Source organism: Coenobita brevimanus, chromosome 38 (assembly GCF_032717465.1).
Source record: "Coenobita brevimanus isolate Jiangsu-jjx chromosome 38, ASM3271746v2, whole genome shotgun sequence".
NCBI classification, from domain to species: Eukaryota; Metazoa; Arthropoda; class Malacostraca; order Decapoda; family Coenobitidae; genus Coenobita; species Coenobita brevimanus.
Window position 1 is genome coordinate 49,875,808 of NC_136991.1, and position 23,754 is coordinate 49,899,561.

At 39.6% G+C, this 23,754-nt stretch overlaps 1 protein-coding gene across 1 annotated transcript; it reads right to left on the reverse strand.

The window, feature by feature from the left end:
* Positions 1-345: 345 nt before the first annotated feature.
* On the reverse strand, positions 346-23,754 carry Top3beta (DNA topoisomerase 3-beta). The gene is made up of 16 exons (XM_080269834.1): positions 23,664-23,754; positions 20,521-20,663; positions 19,685-19,882; positions 16,906-17,073; positions 15,521-15,649; positions 14,478-14,596; positions 13,530-13,730; positions 12,484-12,688; positions 10,080-10,184; positions 8,923-9,000; positions 7,937-8,146; positions 6,248-6,465; positions 4,294-4,518; positions 2,666-2,821; positions 1,703-1,808; positions 346-591 (listed from the first exon to the last, which is right to left on the reverse strand). The coding sequence occupies exons 1-16, from the start codon at positions 23,752-23,754 to the stop codon at positions 346-348; spliced, it is 2,598 nt and encodes an 865-aa protein (XP_080125960.1).

Sequence of the window (23,754 nt, forward strand, 5' to 3'; positions counted from 1 at the left end):
CACAAAACACTTCTGCATGAACAGAGCAGTCAAACATTAAGTTTACTACTGTACTATACAGCTTATTTACAGCCTAATATCCAGTTAGTGGTATCAGAACTAAACCTTACCAATGAGGTGTTATAGGCATTCTGTTAAATTAAGAGGAAAAAGACTGGCTACTTCCTCAATTCAACCTTAACACTCAAATCTACTGCCATTTACAAGTCATACTCTGTAATGGATAAATTCACTGGAAATATTTAGGCCATGACTGATCTCATACCAAGTTCAATAGGCCTGTTTTCCAGCATACAAATTACCTTTAATTGTCGTGTTATTCAAAGCTAATGGTACCAATTACGGCTATCTTCGTCCCCTTGCACCTCCTCTGGACCTGCCTCCCCTGCCTCCTCCTCCTCCTCCTCCTCCTCCTCCTCCTCTGCTGCTGCCTCTACCCCCACCTCTGCCTCGACCTCCACCTCTGCCACGCCCCCGCCCACGTCCACCATCCTGAGAGGCTCTGTGCTTCTCCACCAATGGGATCAATGTTGCACTACAGAAGATGCAACCACTGGCAGTCAGTTGCCCATCCTTAAACTTGCTCTTGCCCTGTCAAAAACACATTAGTCAAAATACATGCACTACACCAACTACCCTACACTTAACTCCTACTCTCTTCCTGGACCAAGATCACCACATTTACATCTTCAGCTTCACCCAGTTTCCTATGATCAAAAGGCGGGTGCATTTAAAGAAAGGCTCCCGATCGCTATGGGGTCATGAATCGTGGAAGAAAGGGAACCCCAGGTACAATCAACACTACTGTGAAGTAGAAAGTATGAGGCTGCTTGCTTGAGAAATGTTGACTATGGTGATGCCATATACCTAAAGCAAAACAAAGGGAGAGAGTTGTCAACCAGTTACTCTTGTCCCTTTTAGTTTTCCTTCATGACATACAAGAAGCACATAGTCAGCAGTCTTTCTCACTTTTTCCCAATGTTAATATGTTTATACACTATCCATAATGAAAGCAGTAGTAGTAGTAATTGTAGCCCCAGGTTCATCTGTAACCCGATGGACTGCAAGCTAAAGTTGCCTTTCTTCAATGTCTTTTTCCCACCTAATGATGAGGCGAGGCAGCTTTCTGGAAACTGCTAGTGATGAAGCAGTAAGTAAAGGCTTGTAAGTAACCTGTCCAGCTCAACGTCGCTCTCCAAAGCTAAATAAAACTGTCCAGAAATAGCAAAAACAAAATGAAAAACACCCTTCACTGAAGACTCTCTCTCTCTCTGCTCAGTTTGATACCAAGTGTGGTCAGATCAGATGGTGGATCTGACAAGTAACCAAAGAGACTTCCTACCTCATAACTTAGGCTCACTGAACTTCATGCTACCACAACTTAGTATTAGTGTTGTGAAAGAAGCCCAATTACATCAGACAGAACAAACCAGGTTGCACCCATTCTTTTGTAATGGAAGTACAACACAAGAAAAAATGAACAGCTGACAGCAGAAACTGACTTCATGTTTCCAGGTATGATACAGGCCTACCAGTCTTTTACATGCATGGTATGTATTCCAGGTCAGTCAGTACATAATAATCACATAAGGTTATTTAAAGTGCATCTATCAAATTCTCTTTCATACAATGCTGCCACCACAGGCTTATATCAAACACAGAAACTCAAAGTGAATTTCTGCTGCTGACTGTACCTCCTTACCTCTTTATATTCCACTGTAACTGTCTGAGAGCCACAGTCTTCACAAGTATCCTCTAACACTTGCACCTTACTGGCTTTGTCAAAGAGGTTGATAATGACATCACACCTAGGCAAAATGACAAAAACATTATCATCAAGATCATGAACAGGAGAATGTTGCACTGTGATATAAAAATACTGGTAAAAAGGTTATTCTGACTCCAGCCTCTCAGCCAAAGTTCATCTTTTTCCTTCACTGGTTTCAATTACCCTTCCTCCACCCAACATATACACTACTTATATACTGGTATTTATATCCAGACACCTTAATCCTGCAAGGGGTGGCCACAAATGAATCACCACCAAGTCACCTTGTCCCCCACCATTAGGCTGGCATCTCTCCAATTCACATCCCCTACTCTCAAATACTGTAATCCCCATACCTCTATCTCATCCTTGGTCTCCTCCTCCCCCTCCCCCTTTCCACCTCACTCACATACACTCTTCATGCCACTCACACTTGTACCATATAGCACAACTTAGGCACTTTCCCACTCTATACACTTATCAGACATTCTGTAAGCTCTCTCCTCTAGAAATCAACTGTACTATGCACACTCCATATTCACACTGCCACACCCTATTTTTGTCACAATCCTGACAATGTTTCCCACTTAAGGGAGTAGGATGGATCCAGATACAATAAAGACAAACACAAAAGTGGAAATAGACCAAACAATCATTCACACATCATTCAAGCAGCAGAAGTCCTGTCTTCACCACCTATGGATGCCTCCGAAGACAGAGCAAAGAGTGATAAAAGTAAGACATCAACGAAAAACCGTACTGAGTGAAAAATGTTAAGAAAGATAAAACACTCCTATGTGAAAAATGTACAAAATTGGAAAGAAAAGCTGTAACAAGTGAAAAACGTTAAGACATGCTGTGTGAAAAATGTAAGACATGCAAAAGGAAACACTATACCTATTGCATGCCAGCTTCCACTTAGGCCCAGAAGCTGGATCCATGACAAGGATGCCTGTAGGACATTCCATGCACTGAGACACTCCAACGTTGTCTCGCCCATACTGGCAGGTGGGGTGTGAACACAGGTTGCACCCACCACCCTTTGACATGTCACTGCAAATGGGTTGGAACAAATTACACTATGTTCACTTTAACATGAGTAAAATTACCATCTCTCCATCTTGGCTACCAAGCTATAATTAACGATCATACTAGAATATGATAATACCAGAAGTGCTATGGATGAATGTGAAGCTGTAGTATTGCCATATACAGCCACTGGGCTACCAGAAAAGAATGAAATTCTTTACCAAGGTGAGTACTATACTGTAGTCTAAAAAAAAAATAAAAAGCAATGACACAGATGCAAAAAATTTCCCTGCAGCCAAATTTACAGACCTAAAGTAATTGTAATTATACTGACAGAGTTTTCCATACATAATTCAACCATATGAATTTAAAAATACAGTAACAACTGCTCACAAGTCATCAAAATATACTACTACACTGTAGTTGGGTACAGTATTTTATTTTCATTTTTATTTATTTTTTTTTTTGTAAATCCCAAGGTGGGTCCACTAGCTATACAAAACAATAATGAATCACAGGCCATGTTCAATCCCACCTATCTGAGGGAAAAATTGGAAAAACTCTGAAAATAAATGAAAACTATGACAGTGTTTATCACACGGTTATATTACTTGCTGTCATCATCATTATACTAACCTCAATTCCCACTTATCCTTGTAAATGGGACTGAGTACATTCAGTGATATGAGGGCATAATATTATGAGAGCTAACCACAAGGTACAACAAATCTTCCATCAATTCAATTTCCATATGAGGATTTTTGAAATATAATAATGCAATATACATTTTGCAGTCACAAAGAGCTATTGTACCGCCATACAGCTTTTTGTCTATTCCACTACTTACTTTTTTCAGCTTCATTACGTACTATACACACATACATCTAAAAAAATAAAAAAATAAAAAAAATAAATTATATAAAAAAGTGAGAGATGACACTTTCATCCAAAAAGTGAAAACACAAAAATTCTGAACACTGTATATGAATTCAAAACATTGGAAGACTTACCATTCCAGCATCATGAGCATGTTAGTTCACCATATCAGCAAAAAAATGTATAGTAAGCTTACTATGTTGGAAAAAAAAAAAAAAAAAAAAGGCATTAAACAACTGCACTAACTTTCCTATTAATGACTAGTATACAGTAGTACACTGATTCCAACACACACACACACACACACATGCATATATGCACACATGTGTACACACACACACACACACACACATGCTTGTACACATACAATGGTCAAGAGAACTCTTCAATACTATAAAGACACACATACACACACAAAGGTCAAGGGAATTCTTCGATACTATAAGGTCACATTTCTTGGATAAGCCTTTGGTAATGAAAGTTGTATCACTATGGGTGAAATAAAATTAACCAGCAATACTCTACAATGAACTTTGAAGCTGTGTAACTAAAAATTAGCCATCCCACAAAAACACTAATGAATTAGGAGGAAAATTAGATGTAGTAGAGAGACAACTCACGGGAAGGGTGGGTTATTGTAGCAGTATGGGCAGAAGGTAAAGCTTTTCCCCTTGGCTCCTCCTGACCACACTAACAGCTGGAAGTCATCTAAGGGGCATCTGTTCTCCTGAAATTCTCGCACAACTCCATTCTGGGGCACGGCAAAAGTCTCATCGCATGTCACACAATGGAGACGCACTGGCTTTGTCTCAACCAGCTTGATGTAGCGCCGGCATTTACCGCATCTGAGGTGAGAGTCTTCATCACTAACCTGGCTACCCTCATTATTAGTGGCTGTTTTCTATATCACACCTATGCTCCATTTCAAATTCTACATCAATTTCACCCTATCACTTTGTCATCACTGCTAGCATTGTCATTATCATAACCCAGTTTCCTACGTTCACATGGGGTGATACTGATCTACATGGAGATCAATGTACAGACACAATATCTGAGAAGAATGTAAGCTTCCAGTACAAACTGCCCATTCTCTTATGTCAGGGTAACTTGCAACACTAGTGCTGAGCCGTGTTGAGCCTAGCTGACAATGCAAGATGGATGAAAGCCTCTTGCTAAGGGTATCCTCAAGTTCACAAACTGTGCGTGATGAGGCTCTAGACTTGTAAAAACTTATATTATAATTATTACTTTATTCTTCCATACATAATGATTTTATGTAGCTTACTCCCATGTGAGTGAAATGTGGCCACAGGCTTTTTAGCAAACCACACAATCATCACTCTTAGGCAAGAAATGAAGTCACAGGTAAATAAGAGTTAAGTTCAAGCTAAGACTCTCATGTTGTTACTAATCTTACTACACATCTTAGAATTCTTTTTTTTCTCTTCAGCTTCCAGCAACTGTTGGGAAGTAATCAGCTGGTTCTGGCACTTTTGTTGCTTCAAGTCCATGATAACATCACATGTACCAAGGCCAATCTCAGTATGGGGAATTTTTAAGGGGAAGTATGGCATCATCTATATGTATGTATGTATGTGGAACAGGTCTGTAGTGATGGAGTTAGAAACAATTACTAAGAACCCCTTCAGCATGATAGTATATACGACATATAATTTAAATTGGCCACTGCCAAACAATTTTATTCAGCTTCTGACAACTCTCATAATGGAGGGGTTAAATAACTAAATTTCAGATTTTATACTCTACCTTAAACCATAAAAGTTCAACCTTCATATGGAAACAGCACCTTTATTACCACTCAATAATAAACCTATTGTGAGTTTTGAACTGGGAAATTTTCAGCTGTTTGTTTCCCTGCGAGCAAAAGCAGTATTGTAATACCATAAGTGTCTTAACAACAGTTAATCACACAATACACACTGAGAATCTAAAGTACTTGCAGGATTTTTTTTTTTTTTTTTTTTTTTTTTTTAAGTACAATAAGACCAATTCCATCTTACTGAATATAATCATAGAATTATATTCTCTATGTGGGTTAGAACAAATCATGAGCCTTCCATGAGAATTAATATTTTGATAAATATTAATACTGTAGATCCCTTTTATAAATATGATGAATTTCTTAAATCACTGTGCATCATATACTGAGTGTGAACTTTTGAGGTTTTCTTTATGGTTAATGCATGTAACAACCAGACATCAGCAACACAGGAATATAAAACAGCATTAGTTTGTTCTATGCTATGAGCCATACACAGGACGGTCCATATATAATGCATCCTGATTGTCATATATTGGGGGGATGCCTCTGTCAGCATTACAAGTACTGTATCTACCCTGCACCATTTTCTATCTCCCATAAACCTTTATATGCATCACAGTGTCTGCCTTCATACATTCAAAGATTCCATGGATGTAGTCATTCTTCTGATGCAGCATAAATATTTTCACCCCTCATGACGACATACTGAGCCGTTCCCACAACACACATGATTGGAGAGTGAAAAAATATGGACCACCCTGTACACTGATAAGCAAAATACATCGTACCTAGAAAGTGGGCGACCGCTGGCTGACAGTGGGGAGAATGTCACTTCAAACAGTTCATCCATGCCCTCAATATTCTTCACAAAATACTGGAACTTGAGCTGGAAGATCTCAAGTGTGTGCTGCAGGACTGAGTCAAAATGAGCCTTGCCCTGAGCTATAAGGTTCAGCTGTTCTTCCACTGCACTCCTCATTGTTGGAAGAACCAGATCTGGGTCAATCTGAACATAAATATATCAAAGTAACACAATAATGTCTTGAGATTATGAATTTCAAACAAATGTCAGTCTTTCACAATATACAAGACTTATTCTTTAAATACCGGTGTATATTTCAAGAAATTCATTTCAAGTTAAAGCCTGGTCGCCAATAATTTTCAAAGTTACTGGCCTCTCAACATTTTTTCACTGCATTTATGCATAAACTCCTTTAACTACTGTTCTACTGGTATATCATCATCAAAATCATCATCTACTGGTATACTGAGAAAATAACACAGATTATCTGTATAAAAACTTGTGAAAACTTGAACTGCTACCATCAACTGCAATAATTTGTGCAAACTGCTACATTTTGCTAAATTTCCATTAAGTATACTATAAACTGATGGACATACAACCATGGCATCTAAAAAATTGTATGAGCTATTACACTAATACATTTGCTAAGAAAGATGAACACTAGTAAATGGCAAACACAGACATCTGGTACTCCGTGTAGGGGATCTTTGTATGTGACATGTGTTAGGAGTGTAATGCTGTATATTAGTGACACTGTCTATCTAACTGTTGCTAAATGCATTAATCCTGTAAGGGGTGGCCAATTGTCTGAGTTTGCTGTTTTACAGGGAGGGGCACTAACCCTCCACCAACCCACTTGCTGTCATGTAGGGAACATGTTTGGGTTGGTTATATGGTTACCACCCAGCACTGTAAATGGTTTCCTGGCTTACTGGAAACCATTTGGCTTATCGATCAATGTAAAGCCACCTGAAAAGGAAAGAAGAGGAATAAAAAGTGATACAAAAGATGGGAGCAATAAGAATAAAGGAGGGCAGGCAAAGAAAATGAATGATAAAGGTGAAAGACGAAGTAGGCTGCACTACATCAAGTGGGTGAATGATGGTCGCCACCATGGGCAGTAATGGAAGAGGATATTCGTAGGCTCAAACATGTAGAAATGACAATGATTTGGTGGATGTGCAGCGCATCCTTGAATGTGAAGCTTAAGGAGGCTAGATTTATGAAGGAAGAGCTGAGAGGAAGGATGGGACTGGAGTGTACTGGTGTTGTGATGGGGAGTAAACTGAAATGATGTGGACATGTGGTGAGGATGGGGAATGACAACTGGGTGCAGAAAGTGAGAAGTGTGAACGCTGGGGGTGGGGTTGCGAGAGGCAGACCAAAAAGGACCTAGGACAAGGTCATAGAGTGTGACCTCAGGGATAAGGGACAGAATAGGGAGGCTCCCAAGGATCAAACATCACAGACAGCCGCCATTAAGTGACCATAGCCGAGGCATGCAAGCATGTTGGAGCCTTTATAAATGAAATAAAATGAGACACCTGGACAATGAACTGATATAAAGGTCATCTTTAATATCATTTGGTTCACAGAAGTTATAAATGGAATACAACATTAACCTAACCTAACCTGACCTAACCTATCTTAACCTCACCTAACCTGACCTAACCTTCTGGTATCCATGGACAAGAACTATGCCAAGGTTTGTTGGGACCAGTTTGCGTCCAGATGACACCTGGACGTAGTTACGCTGGGATATGTTGTTGATGTGCACCGGGATTGAGGCGTCTGTCCCTATGCCATGCTTCTCCATCAGGCTGATCAACTCGGCCTCTGTTAAATAGTCTGGTGGGGAGGTCTGACGCTCACTTAACTTGGCCTGAGGAAAAAAACTTGAAATAACAAAATCATTCATCATGTTTCATTACATCATGTTTCTGGTACATGAAACATATATATTAAAGCTGATAATCATGTTATTGAACTTTTATAGCTTTTCATTATTCTTACTCCTAACATATGAAACCAGCATACATCCAGGAACTGGGTATGGGGCATTCCCAAACTTCTGAGCTGGGTGAAGAGGTAATATGGCAGAGCTATGGAACACTACAGACACCATGGCTTATACAGAACACAGGCATTCAATCTAACAAAGACTGACACTTGAGAGGTATGCAGCCTGTGGTACTGTATTATATTTTATCTGAAGGTCACTTTGAATCATATTTTGCACTGCAACACAATATTATACTGTTGTATTGCAATGGTTCAGTTATTGCATATGTACCATGTAATAACAGGTGTGGAAGAAAAAAAAAAAAAGTTAAGCTCTGGAATCAAATTTACAACATTTTTCCCTACTCGGAGGGTTTAGGATGAAATCTTACGATTATAATGCAGTCTCAGTCTTTATAAGTACGGGCCTAGGATATGCTAGCATTTAAAATTCTCATAATTTACTGACATATTTATTTCTTTTTAATATAATGTGATTTGTGCCACATATTAAAGATTCACTTAGATTTTCAAAATAGTTACAAAAGTCTTCTACAAAATGGGCCACAACTTCAAAACCCAACTGCTTAGAATTGTCACCTAAACTTCACCAAGAACAATTCCATTAATAAAGAGTTGTCACAAAATATTCTGTACCTCAATAATTGCCAAGTCATCCCCAGCTTTTAGGTCAGGTAGCTTCTCTTCATCCTGCAGTGCCAACCAATCCATCACCTGCAGATCAGAGAAAGTATGTGGATAACAGTATGACACACTTGCTGATAATAAATCATCATCATCTTCACCCTGACCTCTCTTTCCCATCCAAAGATAGTGAGGTAGGGTGCATAATATATATATATATATATATATATATATATATTATATCATCATCATCATTATATATATATATATATATATATATATATATATATATATATATATATATATATATACACAGCAGAGAGAGAGAGAGAGAGACTAAATAAGAGCATGCCCAGTATAAACAAACCACAGAATAAAACTTAAGGTCACATGAAGTACAGTAATTCCACAGTTAATACACTTTTACTTAACATGTAGGGTGGTTGCAACTTCTCATGTGTTGCAAGGATGGTTCATTCAGTATTATCAATGTCTAAATCATTTATTCATTTCTTGCTCCTACTGCCACACTCACACCCATACCAGCAGACTGAACCATCCCCACAACACATACAATACTAACAGGTTTTTCTAATGGAGCATTTTTCACTATACAGATATTACACTATTTCTCTCTCTCTCTCTCTCTCTCTCTCTCTCTCTCCTTAGTTACTTTCACTACTTTTAAACTATTTTATTAAGTTTATGAGAGCACCATAATAGTGAAGGGGGTTAATTAACCTCATTCCTACCAACCTTTGTCCCACTCCTTATCCTCACAGATTTCTCCTTAACTCACAGATTACTAGAAGTGTGTATGTGAGTGAGGTGGAGGGGGAGACTGGGGATAAAATGGAGAGATGAGTGGAGACATGCATGACAGAGAAGTGTGTGAGTTGGAGGGTGAGCAACCTAATGACAGTTAACAGGGTGACATCAAGGCTTCTGTTTGTGACCACAATTTACAGGATTACGGAGTCTGACTATAGAAAGATAGCAAGACAGAGACAGAAAGACAGATTGGCAGATACTCCTAAAGCATCTCTCCTGCTTATGCTGTCAGCTTCCAATGCAAACAACAGAGATAATCATAAACAAAGAAGCATATCATTGCCAGCAAGCAAACATCCTAACCTAAAGCAAAGACAATCATATGAGGAAGTACTTACCTTAGTGAAGCCAGGATCAATCAGCTGTTTGCCTGTGATACTGAAGTTCTCAGACCCAATAGTCACATTGATGGTTGTGCTGAGATATGTACAATCTGGCATCAACTGAAATGCAACATTTAATACTGTACTGTACATACAAAGTGCATACAACAGTAGCAAAACAATATATGAATGCATGGAAAGAAAGAAATCATCCATCCATAAATGGTCCCCTTCTGCCCCATCAGGGGCATAGAAGGCAAGGAGCTAGGTTACTCAGTCCTGATTTTTAAGGCTAGGGTGGTTAACCTCACTTGGCTCTGAATGGCATTATGTAAGCAGTAAATTCTAACCACCACTTGAGTGTAAGTCTTTGAAGGTCCAATCCAGTTGGTGTACCTTAACCCAGTAGACACACTAGGCATCATTTGGAAGAAATATACTGATTTGTATATACTAAAAAAAAAAAAAGGGGCAGGGGGGGGGGTGGAAGGGACATGCATAACCAAAAACTTACCATGCTTTTCCTTGCATGAAGGCAGGCTAGTGAAGGATCAAGCCAACTTACAACCACCACAAATCACTGAGGAACTGAAGGGCACATCTCTATCCAGCCATAGACTGAGGTATAAGGTGACCCTAAAACTTCTCTGTTTAGTAAAGAAAGTGAAACCCTCTTCAGCATTGCAACAGAAGTTAAGTGAAAGATTTTAAAAGTTACCCTCTGTCTTAAGGAATCCCCTCCAGCCATGCCATGCCAACTAAAATGAAGGATGAGCCTTAGGGGGAAAATAGAGATCTAGGGACTCCTCAGAAGGGAAGTCATATTTTAAAGTGGAAATTAACAAATCTTTATACTGCTTTCTCATGGCCTCTGTTTTATAACAAGGTCTTATTAGCACCAACCACTTTTCTTCCTTGAACCATTCTACTCACCACTATACTGTAGTTACCACTCTACCAACACTTTACTATAGCATTTCAAATCATCTACCAATATAAGTCCCTCCATTCATTTGCACATCTTACTGTAAGTCACCTTTTGTCCCAACAACCATCACTTTACAGTATGTACTTTGACTATATTTACTAGTGGCAGGCAGTAGCAATCATCATCCACTCACAATATAGTGCTGCCTACTTCTTCCTTCCCCTTTCTCATTCTATCTCTGTGTCCACCCTCCTCTCTTTCTGCTTCCCTTTTTCCTTCCTGACACTTTTGACAGTACTGCTCTTCTTTCCACTTCAGGTGGCTCTACACTGAGTCAGAAGCCTAATGATTTCCTGTAACCAAAGAAATCATTTACAAGACTAAGTGGTAACCACATAATCAAATTACAGAGTGAAGTGGAGCCCGCTATGGTGCCCCTGTTAACTGAATGGAGATGCAAATATAGTGTTCATTCGGGAGCCAAACCTCCACACTTTTATCTGTGCCTCATCATGATGAGGCACTGTTGGCTGCAAGGGAACATCAGGTTCACTGTACAGGAAGGCCCTCAGTTGCTTGCTTGCAGCTGATAGGTCTGCTCAGACAGAGACTGTGACTGATCAACAATAACAACTATATTTACTCAAATACTTCGCCACAAACATCCACAGAACTTCAAAAGTCTGCAAAGATCCAATATTCTATTCATTCCTGCGTAACTCAAACCAGCAAAATCAAGACCATGAAAAATGAGGTGTGGCTGTATGCATGGAGAGGCATATGACAAAGAACCATACATCTTTTTTCTTGACAGTGCAAGGAATGGCTCTACACCACAGGTGCTGTAAGAGTGACTTCATCAAATGAAGAACATACTTAGGATGGCAGAATACATGCAAGGTGATGCTGAGACCCTCAGCTTGAGCAATGAGTAACTATGTAGCCCATTCCATGTGGCACTAGTATTCCCTTACTTTTGTGTATTCCATCCTCTGTGCCCATTCTGCATGACACTAGTGTTCCCTTAGTTTTGTGTATTCCATCCTCTGTGCCCATTCCACTTGAGAGTGCTGCAGCTTCCTTTCTTTGTTTTCCACTCTCTGTTTGTGGGTCCCACCCACCTGTTATTTGTGCAATAGGGTGATGATCAAATGGATTTAGAGAAAACACTGTGAATAAAGGATGCATTATATGGGTATTTTGGGGTAAACATATATTTAAAAATGTGAGTAAAATATCATCGCCATCTAGACCTCCATTCCCACCCAAGGGGAGGGTGAAGAGCAGCAATGTCCAGACAACCCAAATTTCCCCAACTCAATGGGCCACGCTTCCATTCCTTCATCGTTCAAGTCCCAGGAATCCTGGTTCTACCTGACATGCCAAAAACATTCACCACGTTCTGTAGCTTCATATACTGTAGAGGTATCTGAAAAATATTAATAATAATAGTAAAGTGTAATTTTTCTAAGCAAACCCAGTGTCACTAACCGTGCCAATGAAATGCTTTGTAATGTACTCATACAGGCGCCATGAGTCATGGTCGAGCTGGCTGCGGTCCGCACACCTCATGGGGGTGATGGGGGGATGGTCACCAGCATCATGGCCTTTCTTGGGGCGCTGGATGCCCTCGGACAGAATCTCTCGCACCATGCCACCCCAGTCACCGTGATTTTCTTGGATCCTCAGTGCTCCCCTGCACAATTATTTAAGAATTTCAGGATATATTAACCTCAACATTCACTGGAGATACTGAAGAAAAATATACTAATCAGTTTGTTTTCATCTAACAAAGATCCATGGCACTTCTCAGATCAGCTGCAGGCCAAGTGTAGTCAGACTGGAGGGTGGATCTCACTAGTAACCAAAGATAGCCGACTTATTTCAGGCTCATCAAATTTCGTGCAACCATGAGAATTCAAATTGTCAAGGAAGCCCAGTTCTGTCAGATGAAAGCACACCAGCTATATATACTTCATCACAAAGGTATTAAACAAAGGTCTCACTTCACTGGGCACTCAGCTGACAACTTGTACAATTCCAAGTATCCTTTCTTATTTCTTATTAGGGATACACTAGTCATTTTTTTGCAATAAAGTCATTCAAATATAGCAACTGATACAGTATATTCAAAATGAAATGCCTTTTCTATTTTTGTATCATTATTCAAAGTAACTGTTGTTAACCTCTCAATCCAACAACTTCATTTAAAATTTCATTCTTGTTTGTTCCAGATGATTTTACTGAGTTTGGGAAACTCTTTAAGTGCTGTAGGGGTCAGATATAACCTTAACTAGCTCTTTCACTAACAGTGGTCTTCTGTAAGTTGAATAAAAACATATGGCAGTGGGAAAAAAAAATACCAAAGATGTCTAACTGAAGAGGTTAACATAAAAACATCAATCTTACAAAATCAAAATGGTTATTATACTAAAAATATAAAGCACATGATATAGGCACAAAATATAATGAATAGCCAATCTATGAGCACACTCACTCATCAAAGATGCAATGAACAAATACGGTATTAGACTCACTTCAGGTCAAAGTTTTCAGGGTAATGCGTGGTCTCAGTACGAGGGTACGATATGTATCCCTGTGTGTACAGCCTCTCAGCCAGCGTCATGGCATGGTGTGGTCCCATACCGAGGGCGGCACTGGCCACACGCATCAGCTCCACCGTGTTGAGGGCCAAAGGACGAGGCTTGCTCTTCTCCTTGATGTCCACCCTTACCACCCTGACAGAAACACACAGCATATTAGGCAATCTTCCTGTAGCTTACAACAGTCTCCCTAGCTGGATCTCTTATACACACAGTATTTAAGTACCTTTTATTCAGCTTACAACACTTTCCCTCATTGGTTCTATTCTAATCTCAGTGATGACACCATGGCATTAACATATACAGTATGTTCTTTTTCCAGCCTGTCATATTCTCCCTTATTGGTTTTACTCTAACAACACTGACATCAACCCCTTGGTATAAACTTATAAAAGTCACTTATCATGTAGTTTACAATATTCTCTTACTAGTATTGTTCAAATCACAAGTGCTATCACCTCCATGGCATAAGCATCTATAGTACAGTACCATGTATGTTCTTCTTCAAGCAGCTTACAGTGCTCTCAATTTGATTACAGGCTCTTTTATGACAGAACTAAACACTCGAGTCACTGGGCTCTAGCAAGAAGTGTCTGTAGCAAGACTGTCTGAGGGACTGCCTGCCTGAGGACACAAAGGCAGACTTTTTCTTCAGCATTTTGATGTTCTTAAATAATGACCAAAGACTTGTACAATTCTGAATCCTTTTCCTTTCTTCCTTGTTAATTTTATTTATTTACAATATTTAAAGTACTATTATCTATTTTTTAAAAGCCACGTTTGAAGCCTTTACGACTGGCTTGACTGCTCCTTCAGTGTCATCTGCAATTATTCAACCCACCAAAGACACATGGAAGAACACACAGATTATCTTGTACTTACTTTGCACGCTTCTGTTCCTTAACCACATTGAGGAATATATTTGCAACGTCTTTGTCAAAACTGCGTACCCGCTCCCATTCCAGGATCAGCTGACGCTCTTCTGTAACCGCTACTTTCACCTGTAAATCAATGTAAACTGAAAATATTGCATGCTCCTCACCATTATCCATTGGTAACTTTAGTTCATTATTCTGCTTCTGAACTAAAAACATCATTTCAGCAAAAAGTATCTGCTATAGCAAAGAAAACATTATGCTAGGATATTCTTTCATAAAATGTTCATGAAAACTATTTAGAGCAAATGTATGTAGTGCAAACGAATAGTTAACTCTTCTGGGTGACAAGTCAAACAGCCTCCTTTACATAGTATCAGGAAACTATTTATCAGATTTGGATGGGTAATCATACGACTTATCCTTGGAGTGAGGGAAGAAAGAATACAGACTCCCATTCCCTGCTTGCCAAGTACAGAACTGTATCACTAAAACACCATTACAACTGGTTTACTGTATATGACAATAGATCTGGGTCCTGTGCCTCCTGAAGGTCCAGTAAAACTTACCAAGCTCATATGGATATGTGGAATATGAGTGGAGTGGATGAAAAATAACTAAGAAGTGAAAGTTTTTAAGAAAGGTATGATGCGATGGTATTCTGTACAACAAAAACAGAGCAGGAGTAAAATGGACGAAATGAAACCTGTAGCTAACGTGCAGGTAGGGTCACATAAGAAAAAGGGGGTGGAGTTAAAGGGGAGTTTGTTTGTTGGTGAATGATGAATGGCACAGGAGAAGGAATGATTCTAAATACATGTAGGTTCATATATGTAGTGTTTAAAGCTGCATTTTCTACTGGATATCAGAATCAAAGCTCTCAATGCATCCTGATGGATTTTTGTGATTTATACATAGGCTAGTCACCAAAAAATTCCTTAACATGTCAAGAGTACTGACTGGAATAAGATTACTATAAAACAGACTAACATAATATGTAACACTGCTACTAAACCCACCTAACATCAAAAATTTCTTCACCTACCATACCTGCAACACCCAGTACGTCTCTGGTTTAAATGACTGGATGAAATCATGCCGTTCTACACAAAATCCTAGTGTTGGGGTCTGACACGGTCCAAAGGAGATGAGCGATGAATCAAGGTTGCCATATTTACCCTGAAATGTGCAAAAACACAAAAATATAAGTTAATTATGAAAATTAATGATCAACTGATGTCAATTTACATATTGGAAACTATATTTGCAACAAAGTGTACAGGTACTATACTGGAAAAAAAAAGTCACTTTATAAACAAATGAAACTCTTCATTACCTCTGAGTCTTCCTTCCTAAATAGCACTTTCATACCATATGTAAAGGATATTATCTACACTGCTAACATGGAGTAAGACATTACTGTTGTTGTTAAAGACTGGAGCTCATCCGAGTCCAGCAGACTACAACATTGGTGGCTTTAGGGATGCGCAAACTGAACAAAGAAGGCCCCAAAATCTGGTTAATATCATAATATTACCGACAGATATTTAAAACAGTTTTGATTTTTATTCCCTCACTTACATCACAGTTATGTACAGATAGTTTTGAACCTGGACTATCCATAGAAAAGCTACAGGTATTTTAATGTCAAGATATGAAAACCACAAGTTATGCTGTAGGATCCCATGTGACTCTCCTGTCCAGATCTCCCTCAAGTGTAAGGCTGCAGGAAAACTGCCACTTCTGCCGGCCACTCCCACCACTACATAATATTACCTCCGGATATATCTAATCAGCACATGCCTTGTCAGTCTCTTCACAGCATCTATACTTGTCACTGTTACATTCAGTATCAGCCAGTCTCAGATTATCCCTCTGCAAGTCATAAACGGCCATGGTGTGGGAGGACCAGAGGCTAGGCTGCCAGAGTCCGATCACTGAAGTTGTAGATGACCACCCTAAATTCAAAATAACATTAATATAAAAAAATCTTAGACTCAAACTGGCACATCAGTGCAAGCCAGGTGCAAAGCTAGGATTTTAAGACTGGGGTGGCCATGGACTGACCAAGCTTAATTGTCGGGTGACCCACGGGAAGCTCTGCTGGGGGTCCGGGAGTATTTCCCCAAAAATTCGGGGTAGCCATTCAGGTGGCTGGAAATTTTCCAGGGGTGGTCAGGGACACCCTGGCCACCCCTCGGGCTATGCCACTGTGTATACATACCTACAACCATAGCTATAAGGGGTACCAATGAACTACCATGGATGCCACATTCTTTAAAGATATAGAGTATGTACTGTTGTTGTTGCTATTCTTGCAATCCCAGGCTCATCTGTGCATGAACCCAGTGGACTGAATATATTCTTAATACAAGTCATGGCAAACACTGTGCTTTATACAAAATCCAATATCAACACTGACCCACAAGACTTACTTGGAAAAACTTGGTCTGAAACCTTGTGAATGCACAACCAATACGAAGATCAAGTTCCTGGCGGGCATCTACTGATCTTGATTCATTTTCATTGGGTTCAATCAAACTGTTCATAGCTGCCTTTATATCTCGGTCTGTGATGGCAGAAAACTTGGCGCGAAAAATTATCTGAAAACAAACATTCAAAGCATCAGCATAAAACAAGATCCCTTTACATCCTTTATATCTGTTGTTGGCAAAGTGGGAAACCCATCATTGTATAGAATTCCTTGGTATTCTACAGAATGCCTAAAACTTCAAGACAAAGTAACAAATAAAATAAAATCTGTACACATTTCCTAGGTATTCTGTAGATTACTGAGTTTGTTTTGGGCAATGTGTGAAACGACCAAACTGCAGCAAACAGGTAAACTGTGAAATCAATCATTTAATTTATATTAGGTTAATTTAGGCTGTGGCTAGGTTAGGCTGGGATAATCTAGGTTAGGGTTAGGTTAGATTAAGCTGGGTTAGGAAGGTTAGGTTAATTTTATGCTTAACATAGCTTAGCATTATTCTAAATTAAGCTAGCTTAGCCTAACCTAACCTAGCCTAACTTTTTTAAACTTAACCTAGATTATCCCAGCCTAACTCCCTGTTGTCTATTATATTATACCTTGCCAAAAAAAATATTAGCCAATCTATAGAATACCTAGACACTCCATTAAAATCCCTAAGTAAAGTATGTAAGGCCAGAATGAAATAAGCTTATTTTATGCTTTGTCAAAAAACGTTAGAAATTCTACAGAATACCTAGGAATTCTACACAATTCCTTGGTTTCACACAATGCCAGTAACATATCTAATGTCTGTCTAAGCAAAAGGCAACAAAAATACAGTACCATTCCACAACAATGTGTGACATAATAAAAAATACACACCTGCACACTACTGGACTTTTGTTTGACACAACAGAGGAACAAAGAGAGTAATGTAAGGTTTTACATAAAAGAACACACGGTGCTGTAAATGAGATATGGTAGGTTTTCACTGAAAAAGGTGAAAAAGGTACTGTATAATCATAAGCTGAGGTATGGGGGTGACATTGTTGTGGAGTTGATATGGAAGTTGTGTAGATTGGCCTGGGAAGAGGGAAGGGTTCCAGAGGACTGGAAATCAGGTATAATTGTTCCTTTATACAAAGGAAAAGGGGAGAGAGAAGTATGTGATAACCATAGGGGTATTTGCCTTCTTAGTGTGACTGGTAAAATATATGGTAGAATACTCATTGATAGGGTTAGGCATATGACAGAGGAGCTAGTTGGAGAAGAACAAGGGGGATTTAGGAAGGGAAAAGGGTGTGTAGATCAGATATTTGTTCTAAGATGTTTAGTGGCGATGTATCTAGAGAAGGGAAAGAAAGTGTATGCTGCCTTCATGGACTTGGAGAAAGCTCATGACAGAATAGATAGGCAAGGTATGTGGAAGGTATCAAGAATATATGGAGTGGAGGGGAATTGTTGAGTGCTGTGAAGAGTATGTATGAAGGACCTAGGGATACGGTGCGAGTGGATGGTGAGCTGAGTGAGTTCTTTGATCTCAATGTAGGACTGAAACAGGGTTGTATGATGTCTCCATGGCTGTTTAATATATACACGGATGGGGTTGTAAAGGAGGTGCAAGGTAGGGCAGTGGATGCGGGGGTGGCTCTAATGAATGAGGGTGAGATTTGGAAGATTCCGGTGTTGCTGTCTGCTGATGATAGAGTATTGTTAAGTGAAGATGAATGGGAGTTGCAAGGTTTGGTGAATGAATTTGGGACAGTGTGTAGGAGGAGGAAGCTGAAAGTTAATGTAAACAAAAGTAAAGTTATGGTGTTTGAGAGGAATGAAGTCACAGAATGTACAGTGAGGTTGGATGGTGAGGATATGGAGAATGTGAGTGCATTCAAGTACCTGGGTAGTGTGATGAGTAAGGATGGAACTTTGGGGGATGAAGTGCATGAAAGGGTACAGCAGGGAAGGAAGGTTGTTGGTTCACTGAAAGCAGTGATGAGAAATAGGGAAGTGAGTATGGAAGTTATGAAGTCACTGCATGATAGTATTGTGATCCCTACCCTGACGTATGGAAGCGAGGCGTGGACCTGGCAAGAGGGGAACAAGTCAAGAGTGAGAGCAGTGGAAATTAGTTACTTGAGAGGAGCATGTGGAGTGACATGGAGGGACAGGCTGACGAATGAAGAAGTGAAGGAACGTTGTGGGGTGGATGTGGATGTGGTTGAGAAGATTACGAGAAATACACTGAAGTGGTTTGGGCATGTGGAGAGAATGGAGAATGAACGACTGACTAAGAGGGTGTATGTAGGTGAGGTGGAGGGAGGGAGAGGGAGGGGTAGACCGAGGATGAGGTGGAGGGATGGAGTTGAGGGGTATATGAGGGAGGAGGGAGTGAGTTGGGGGGAGGGTAATCAAATGGTGGGTGACAGAGCGACTTGGAGGCGTTTTGTCTGCGGCCATCCTTTGCGGGATTAGGGCGTCGGGCTATAGACAGATAGATAGATGGATAATTTCACCAATATTTCTTGGTCAGCTGTGGCAATGGAAGATGTTATATAAGGCACACAACAACGTATGAAAAAGGCTATAACCTCTGTCATTTGGTAACAAAGGAAAAATATGGAGGGCAGGAGACAATACTGAAGAGGACTGTAGAAGAACTTCTGCCATGGCTGTAAAACAATCCAGTAACACTGTCAGGCATATTACTGCACAGTACATACAAACAGTATTAGAATTCCTACCTGTTCCCTTAAAGTAGGCTTGGCCATGGAGTTCATGACACAGGAGATAACTTCAAAGCATATATTCTCCCCCTCTTTATCACAATCCAGCCACAATACAAGGTAATCACAGCCCCGCGCCTCTTTGCTTAAAAACTCAGGCATTCGGAGTTTGGGTGTCGCTTCCTTTTTCTCCGTAGGACAGCGAAATAACTCGGCCTGTAAACACAGCAATCTGTCATACATACTCAGTACTACTATAACAAGAAGAAATTACTGTAGTATACAATTATATCCTACAGTAACTAACATTGAAGTAGTTCGGTATACAATTAACTAACACTGAAGCAGTTCAGTCATATTGTACTAAAAATTTATTTCACACAGATTCTGAGGGAAAAGAATTTTCTCATCTCGTGATAATTTCTGCTTTATATTGATCACCGATCTATGCAGTGCATAACTGTCTCTCTTTACTGTATTGTGATCAAAGTGTTTCCTGTCTACTTTATTACTGCACATCTCTTTTGTTTTCTTACCAGGCCTTATTCCTTTTCTAAGCTTCTCATCCCTACCCCTTCAAATTACTCTGTTCATTCACCAAATATTTTAATGTCTGAACAGTATTATCTTTTCTGTCACAAGGTTTCCAAATACCTTACTCGTAACAATCACCAGACACATCTATTACAGAGTTTGCGTAAATTTCAGTTGTCATCATCATCATCATCATCATCATCCCAGTTCTAATTCCCATCTAACAGATGAACAAAGGATGTAGAAATACTAAAAAGATTCTGATGTTGTGACCCAATGTAATTCATCCATTAAGAACATCATAACTAAAGATTACTTACCGGATCAACCCTATCCCAATTATTGTATTTGCCTGGGAAGTCTAATGACATCACATGTCCACACACAGATGTCATCTTAAATCGTACATTCTGGTTATTGAAACTTCCAGTCCATTCATGAACACTGCAGGCTCCATTGAATCCTGTAAAAGATAATACAGTACAGCAAACAGTATGGAAAGGACGATGCAACAATGTGAAGTCAATACATTTCTTTAATATATGATACATAAAGCTTCAGCAGCCTACCAGTATTATTACTCTACAAAATTCGCATTGTCTGCATCCTATGTCAATCCATACTAGATCTACTGCAGGATCAGACCTTCTGCTCTGAGGTAGAGGGATAGCTAGAGTAACTCTTCCTCATGCTGTAACATACGGATGGGAAAGGGGATGTCTGTAGGAAGAGTGATATACAGTAAATCCTCAGTAAGTCAACTCCAGGAAGTCGAATGCAGACAGAGGTGTGACTTAATGTCTGTTCAAAGGGTTAGATTTTAGTTTCTTATATTCCAAGTGCTACATTTTAGTTTATATTCCAAGTGATACATAATTGTTTAACTGATTGTACAGTAATGTAAATAAGTGCAGAAACTTACATAGTTAAGTGGCTGTTGCACCCCTCCACCTATGCAACCTCCTACCCTAGCCTAGCCTATGACATGCACCGAATTGTTTTTATTGTTTATTTTTATTTGCTTTATAAATGCTTCTTAAGTTTAGTGTTAATAAACAAGTAATCACATATAATTTGTGACTATTGGGGGGGAGATAATACAGATGTTTTTTGCAATTATTTCTGGTTAGTGGCACCTGGTGGTTTAGTGGGTAATTACTGCGCTCCCATCAGATTGAGCCAGTGAAGGTTTATATCCAAGGGGTGGTTGGGGTTGACTGCTCATGTAATGCCACTCAGGGATGAGTGAGGCTGGTCACTCTCATCTTAAATGTCAGGACCAACTGCCTAGCCCCGGGCTTCTAAGCTCCTCATGGGGCAATGTAGAACTGGATGATGGATGAATGAATTTCCGGTTAGTCAGAAAATTTGTTAAGTTGAACTACCCTGGAGCCCCATATAGTTCAACTTGTGAGGGGTTTACTGTATATGTGAAAGTACTGTTGGAGTGCTGTAAAGGCTAAGTTTGTAAGTGTCAGTTCTGCAATCACCAGACTTGACAGGGTGTGAACATATGTAAGAATATGATGGGGCATACTACCAGCACCCTATAGGAATGTCCGTATCAGCCTTGGTTCCAACCCTAGACTCAGGATACCCGCATTGTGAGATGAGTATGCTACTGATCAAGCCACAGCAACTCCAAATTTATACTGTAGGTACTGACACAATATTAGTCATTCAAATAAAACCACAATTCTATTAAAATTTCAATGAATTATATATACTTCTTGGAAACCTCTCTCCTTAGTACTGTAGCAATTTGGATACCCCTCCTAATGTTTCCATAGAAAAGTTTAAAAGTGGAAAAAATAAATACTGTACAGTAAAATGGCTATAGATAGATAGATAGATAGAAAATGGTTGAGGTAAACTTAACAACAGATTTATCATTACCACATAATCTGTTCGTTCGAATAATGTACAAAGGCTCCAACATGCTTACATGTATCGGCCTTGGTCACCTAATGGTAGATCTCCATGCTGCTCCAACTCTGGCAACCTCCCTATTCAGTCCCTAATCCCTGAGGTCACACTCTATGACCTCGTCCCAGGCCTTTTTCGGTCTGCCTCTCACAACCCTATCCCCAGTGGTCATACTTCTCACCTTCCTCACCCAACTGTTATCCTCCATCCCTTTAACATCTGTTGTGCATTCACATCACAGTATCAGTTTGCAATAAATATTCATGCCCAACAGATGTGCACTTTAAAAAAATGAAAGATGCTCAGCCTATCTATGGGGTACCCTACGAATGCACATACTGTACCTCTTTAGGGGGTACAGGGTAAATATTGTTTCAGCCCCAAAGTTCACAAAAATCAATCAATAAATCAATCATTAATACAACATGAGGACAGTACTGTGGTACGGTATTTCCAAATTTACCGTTGGAATAAGTTGTTGACAAGACTGTTTGTTATTTTTTGAGGACTGCTATACCTGTATATATAGTGAGCTTTTTAAAAATATATATATATATATTTTAATGCAAGGAAGAAGGCATCTGGCAATAGACAGATAGATAGAAGAAGGAACCAAAGGCCAGGGGCATGCAAATTCCTCCCTCCATGAAAAAACAAAAACAAGAAAACAGTGAGCTTTTTAAACATTTTTGTCTTTAAGAAACTTTGTCAACAGCTGGTTATATTATGGTGCTTCATACTGTGCACAGGCTAATTCAGATTTCATGGAATATCAGGTGTTCTACCTTATTCACTGAGCTTTAACCTAGCAAAAAAAAAAAAAAAAAAAAAAAAAAAAAGGAGATACAAGTACAAAAGAGGTCTTGACACAGAGGTGGTCTTGGTGTAGAAGTGGTCTTGGCATAGAAGTGGTCTTGGTGTATAAGTGGTCTTTTGGTCTTGGTGTTGACCTGGTTCTTGGGATTGATATGGTCTTGGCAATGAAGTGGTGATGGTGTTGAAGTGTTTTGGCATGGAAGTGGTGTTGAAGTGGAAGTGATCTTGGTGTAGAAGCAGTCTCGGTGCTGAAGTGTTCTTGGCATCTAAGTGATCTTAGCACTAAAGTGGTCTTGGCAATGAGCTGGCTCGGTGATGATGCAGCTTGACAATGAAGTGGCTTGATTGGTCAGATGGTTGAAAGGCCTGACCCAGTAAGGGAAGATGGGTCAGCATCAATGGGAGGTCCTTAAACTAGTCATGCCAAGAAACCAAATGTCTAACCTGATAGGGGCAGAGAGAAAATAAAGGCTGGAAGACATGCAGAATATCAAAGAGAGGTAGAACAGGAGAGAAGTGGTGGAGAGTAAGGATAAAAAGATTGCCGACACCTCTTACAAGCATGAATACTGAGGATGTATTTTGTTCAGCCCCTCCCCTGAAAGATCCCTCTTGCTATGCCACTGATGTTCATTATCCTCTGGACCACTTACGCCATGTATCTCTACACAAATGAAAAGACACTGGACATTAGATATCCTCAAAAAATATATATATTTACCTTTTCTTGAGCTACACCTCTTATTACTCAGAATCTCTGCCAGAGACTGGGCCAGCGAAGGCTTCTCCGCAACCATAAACACGGACTTCAT